The 5,936-nt window shown below is 43.8% G+C and overlaps 1 protein-coding gene across 1 annotated transcript in view; it reads right to left on the reverse strand.

Moving 5' to 3' along the window:
* Positions 1-1,886: 1,886 nt before the first annotated feature.
* The window catches only part of IL20RB (interleukin 20 receptor beta), a 30,533-nt gene continuing 26,483 nt past the window's right edge, over positions 1,887-5,936 (reverse strand). The window contains exon 6 of the mRNA XM_006883359.1: positions 1,887-1,994. Coding sequence (XP_006883421.1) covers positions 1,887-1,994 — 108 coding nt within the window. The remainder of the gene's footprint in view (positions 1,995-5,936) is intronic.

The following is a 5,936-nucleotide window of genomic DNA, read 5'->3' on the forward strand; positions in this document are numbered from 1 at the left end:
GTGGTGAGAATCTTTGTTTTCTTAACGTTGAACTTCAATCTATACTGAAGACTGCAGTCATTGACCCCCTGCAGCAAGGAGAGTAACAGGGGTTTTATATTTTCAAGGGTCTTTGATTTTCCAAACTGAAAAAGAAGCTATCTACAGTTCAGATAAAATTAATACACTCTTCATTTTAAAAAGTCAACTAACAGTGAGTTCTGGTGGCCTAGTGGCAGAAGCTGCACTGCAATCCCAGAGGTGCACTGTTCGAATCCACCAGATGCTCTACTGGAGAAGGAAGGACAATCTCCTCTCATACCAGTCAGATGTAGTTTGACGGTACACACACACAAAAATAATAAAATTTTTAGAAACCTTTTCTTTTAAAGTCAAGTAACACAGAAGGATGTCACATGGTGCAAAGCAAAAGCTCTTCAGCAAGATCTCCTCTGGGGAAAGTCTCAGTCCTGTCTGCTTGTGGTAACACCAAGTGGAAGTCGGGTTATAAACTGTTAGATAATCCCCATTGCTGTGCGGCTGGAAAGGGCCCCAAAATAGAGGCAGAGACAGCCCAGCTCAAAGGCTTCAGAGCTGAGAGGGGTGAGCTGAAAAGGAAGTCAGAGGTCACTTCTACCAAACCTTTAACTCAAGAAACCTCCTCCCTGTTCCTTTTACGAGAAGGGTGAAAAGAGGCTTTGACAAGTGGGTCCTGCGTTAAGGACTAGAAGGGACCAGGGACCCCTGAGTGAATCGTCTCAAGGAAAAGAGATTCCCAAAGGCATTTCCTGTGGACAGAAGCCCCAAGAGAAAACCAGTAGTGGGAGGCTGCCCCAGCTTCTCAGTCTAATGCCAGGCCGGCCTTGACCCACAGGGCAGGCATGAAGGCTAACTACTGCCAGGGGTCACTCACTCCTCCTGACCACATGTGTCCTCCAAAGGCCTCCCCAGACTTAAGGCTATTGACCTAAGATGAACCCTAAGAACACTTTTTCACATTTTGAGTGGTCCCATTTCTTTTTTTTTTTTATTCTTCACTTTAACAATGCCGCAGGAAAAAGGAACACAGAAAGCATTATCGCTACAATTGATGTCGTTATCACACACACACATTTCACCTGCTGCCCCTACATGCACACACGATTTGCACGCTGTTGTATCCCTTATATCCACAGTGCTGAGGCGTGTCCCATTTTCAGTGGGGTGTAACCTCCACTATCCATAAACTGTACAGTTGCTGAACCAGTGACCTCGGCACAGAGATATGAGTGGAAACAAAATCAGCATCATTAGAACCGTCCATCCGAGATCTTCAACGTTTCCTTGGGACCGTGGAATATACATGACAACTGTTTCATAGCGTCTTTGACAATTCTTATTAAACATTTATATCTTGCTCCCCTGAAAAACTGAACCAATCATAATAGGTTTGTTTGTTTTGGTTTTTTTTTTTTTTACATTCTACAAGTTCTGCATTGTTGGGCTTTGTGAATGTGTGTCTGATCTAGGCAAGGCATTTTACTTCTGCAAAAGGTTACTCGGGCAGACCAAAATCTGACCAACAAGCACCTCTGGGTTTATTTTTATATATAAAATTCTTTGGTAGCGAATCCTCCCATTATACAGATGAGAAGACTGAGAACCAGAAGGATTAAGTCCTTTTCCCCAGGATCACACAGAAAGTAAATGGCAGAGAGCCAGGCTTAGGAGTCACATCTCCTGACCAGTCAGTGCGCTGTCCATGAAACTACTCTGCCTCAGAGAGATGCATTCAGACGTGGTCAGGGTGGGTTCTCCTTGATTCCCATCTCTTGTCCGCGGAGGAAGTCAGAAACACAGTCTTTCTCTTTATTGCTCCTGTGTGGGACAGACCAGGTCTCAGCTTCAAATGGGTCTTCCAGAGTCCATTAGATCCAGGCCGCAAGGAGCTCCTCAGAAGATAACACAGAGATGGCACAGGGTTCCACCTCTTCCTTCCTGCAGCGGATTAACTTCTGGGGCGAGTTGGTTATTTTCTGGGGAAAAAAAAAAAACCAAACAAGTATGACTATTCATTAGATGCTGGTAGTAGTAATAACAGCAAACACACACATATACACAAATCCTAACCAGAGTGATTTTTCAAGCAGTAAAAAAAAAAAAGCCCAAAGACAATTCCAACTCCTAAATATTGGATTTCCAGCATCTGCAGAGGGGTAAAAGGAATTCTTTCCAGATTCCTATTCCAGCTTCTCCCAGCCCTCGTGCAATGTCATGCAGACACGTCCTACCCACTGCTATCATGCTTAGCTCTGCCAAGATCCTCCACATCTCTCACATCCCTTCTTAGCCCTGTTCCAAAGAGTGCCACAAGGTCGTAGATAAATTGCATAGTGGCTTCCCTCCACGCTAGTCACCCAGGAGGGGTTAGCTGTGTATACCAGCCATCTAGATCATTGTCTGTAAAGAGGCAGCCCTGGGGCTGACCCAGTGTTCACAGCAATTATCAACATCGAAAGACACAGCCAGGCACAAGCATAGCTCGCTGTGTTGGGTGGTAATGTGGAAACCCACCATCAATTCAGGGCTGCTAATCCACTGGGTCGGGAGCTCTGGTGTCGTGGTGTAACATCCAGCAGCCCTGACTTCACACCTTCCATTCAGCAGCTTCCAAACCCAGCGCCAGGGAGTCGAGACTAAATCACAGTGACTGTCTATTGAGTTTCTGAGGCCATAATCTTAAGGGGAAGAAACCGACCATCTTTCTAACTGTGCTGCAATTTCAAAGGTACCTGGTTCAAGTCCACCATTTCCTCCACATAAGAAAACTGGGCAATCTATTTTCATGTGGTTAACTGCCTCTGAAAACCCATGGGAGAGGGCCAGATGTAGGTCAGTTCTGAACACAACATTGGAACACTGGTACAGAACAACAACAGTCCACTGTCTACTTAACTGAGGGCAGATACTTGACTAGTTTCTAAATGATAGAGCGACACTGTTTCAGAAGCGGATGCCACTCACTCAGGATGCAGTCTAACATCTATATTACACTTACATCACATCTTGATTTGGATTAACCACATTTCAAGTGGCTGCTATCACTTGTTATGCATCAGAGAGTTAGACAATGACCAAGGAGGACAGAAGGAGAATTGATGCCTTTGAGCTGTGGTGCTGGAGAAGAGTATTGAGAATACCATGGACTGCTAGGAAAACAAACAGATTCATCCTAGAAAGGGTTAAACCAAGCGACTCCTTGGAGGCAAGGATTCTGGGGCTTCTGAAATAGCTTGCCTCTGGAAACCCTATGAACCTGAAGAAATGATGAAAGTTATACAAGTGCTCAGATCTTTCTTTCATAGGGTCGCTATGAGTCGTCTATGACTCAATGGCACTTAACAACAACAAAAACAATGAGCGAGCTCTGTTGGCCTAGTGGATAGAAAGTGATGCTACCAAGCCAAAGGTGGGTGATTGTAGCCCTCAGGCCTGGTTTTAATTGTTTTTGGTCAAACAGTCTTCTAAGTAGTACAGCTCTGGTCTGTCCTTTTTGCTGTACAAAGATAACCCAAATGTAGGTGCTCAACATATGATAGAATTCTGTTCAGAATGCAGAGAGAACTCCATTCTGTATTGGTGAAATGTTTGTACAGACTAGCTCCAAGATAGGACATCTATAGGGCAACAAACTATATGACTATCTAAAAGCTGTGGTGCTGGAGAAGAATATTGAATGTACCATGGACTGCCAAGAAAACAAACAGATTCGTCAGGGGGAGGGTTAAACCAGGCTGCTCCTTGGAGGCAAGGATTCTGGGGCTTCGTCTGACATACTCTGGACATGTTGTAAGGAGAGACAGGTCCTTGGAGAGGGACATCATGCTTGGTAGGGTGGAGGGACAGCGCAGGAGGGGAAGGCCCTCTATGAGGTGGATTGATTCAGTGACTGGGGTAATATCAGGATGGGAGTGTCAGAGGCAGTGCGATTGGCACAGGATAGAGCAGAGTTTAGGGCTGTTGTACATTGGGTTGCTATGAGTCGCAAACGACTCGACGGCACGTAACAGCAACAACAACATCATATCTAATTAGTAATTACAGTTAGAGGACTGGACAGTGCACTTCATCAAAGTGAGGCCAACAGTTGTAAGGACAGATTTTCAGAAAACAGAAAACCTTTGAAGCCACAGACCAGAATACATTTCCCAATGAGGCTCAGCCTGATTTCTCCCACTTTAATTTTTTATTATTATCTCTTCACATTAATAACCTTCAGGAGATTTCTCATACAAATCTTGTGTTTCTGGCAGCTCTGCTGAAGCCTGAACATCCAGCAGCCCTGACTTCACACTTTCCATTCAACAGCATCCAAACCCAGCGCCAGGGAGTCGAGACTAAATCACAGTGACCATCTATTGAGTTTCTGAGGCCATAAATCTTAAGGGGAAGAAACCGACCATCTTTCTAACTCAAGGTAGCTGGTAGATTCGAACTGTCAATCTTTTGGTTAGCAGAGTAACACACTCTGTACTACGCCACCAATGCGCTGAGGCTAAAACAGAGGAGGAAAGGGAACTCTGGTGGGGAGTTCAAACGGAATGATACTGCTAATCTAAATGTCAAGTCTCTCTAGAAGTTCAAATCCACCAGCGTCTCTGCAGAAGAAAAATGGGGGAATCTCCTCCCTTGAAATTTATAGCCTTGGGGAATCCACAGGGGTGTCAGCTAGGAACAATTCCAACTCCACAGCCATGTGTTTTCTTTAAATGGAGAGTGTTTATCCAGAGACACCACCATTCTTATGTGTTGAATAACATTCTTTATGCTACACATTCATTGAAATGAGGAAGGAAAACCCGCCTACCCACCTCCAGGCATCTGCATTTGCAAAACGCACTTTCTATGAAGCATCCAAGATTATACTTGGGATGTCATACTCTTCCCTGTTAACACCTTCTGGGAGAAGGGTGAAAAGAGTCTTTGAGAAGTGGGTGCTGAGTTAATGACTAGAAGGGACCAGGGACCAGAGACCCCTGAGTGAGTTGTCTCAAGAGAAAGAGATTTCGAAAGTCCAAAGAGAAAGAACTAACTTGGGACACACACCCCCTTCATGCTTACTGCCTACATTATAGTGAAATATGGGGTGGGGGTCACTGTTTAAACCACAACTCAAAAGCACAACTCAAAAAATGAGTCACAAGAAAGAAGCAACTCTTGAGTTATTGTTGTTGTTGTTATGTGCCATCAAGTCACCTGCGACTCATAGCAACCCTATGTACAACAGCCCTGAACCCTGCTCTGTCCTGTGCCAGTTTGACCGTCTCTAACACACCTACCCTCATTAACCCTGTCACTGAATCAATCCATCTCATTGATGGTCTTCCTCTCTTGCTCTGTTTGGGTTAAAAACAAAAAACACAGCAGAAATTACATTTTAAGACCTGAAACCCTGAAAGGAATTGACTTGAAAGAGGTTTGTTTTTGTTTTTTAATTTCCTTGACCCTTAACTGTTTTTCACGAACAACACCTTGGGAAAAAGTTAGCTCTCCCGACCCTGAGTCAGAGGAGGACTCTGTTATGGCTCTGAATGTGGCCCAAAGAGAGGAAAAATACAGGGGCCTGTTAGGAGTGGAATGGCCTATGAAAAAAGAGGAATTATGGACAGCAGAGTCTAGAGAGAAACTACCAAACTTTTCCAACGATTCCAACTCCTGGTGACTGTCTGCTACATAAATTTCTCTATAGGATTGTCTTGGCTGTAATTTATTTTTTTAATTTTGAATTTTTTTTAGTAATGATTTTTTTAATGCAACATATATATTTTTTACAGCATATTCTTTCCATTTAGCCCCCCCCCATTTATTCTTGGCTGTAATCTTAATGGAAGAAAACCACCACACTTTTATAATACCGGTAGGTAGGTTCAAACCGCCAGTCTTTTTTTTTTTTTCTATAATTATATTTTATTAATTTT

This window comes from Elephantulus edwardii, unplaced genomic scaffold, assembly GCF_000299155.1.
Source record: "Elephantulus edwardii isolate Elephantulus edwardi_28Jun2011 unplaced genomic scaffold, EleEdw1.0 scaffold00027, whole genome shotgun sequence".
In the NCBI taxonomy this organism is placed as follows: Eukaryota; Metazoa; Chordata; class Mammalia; order Macroscelidea; family Macroscelididae; genus Elephantulus; species Elephantulus edwardii.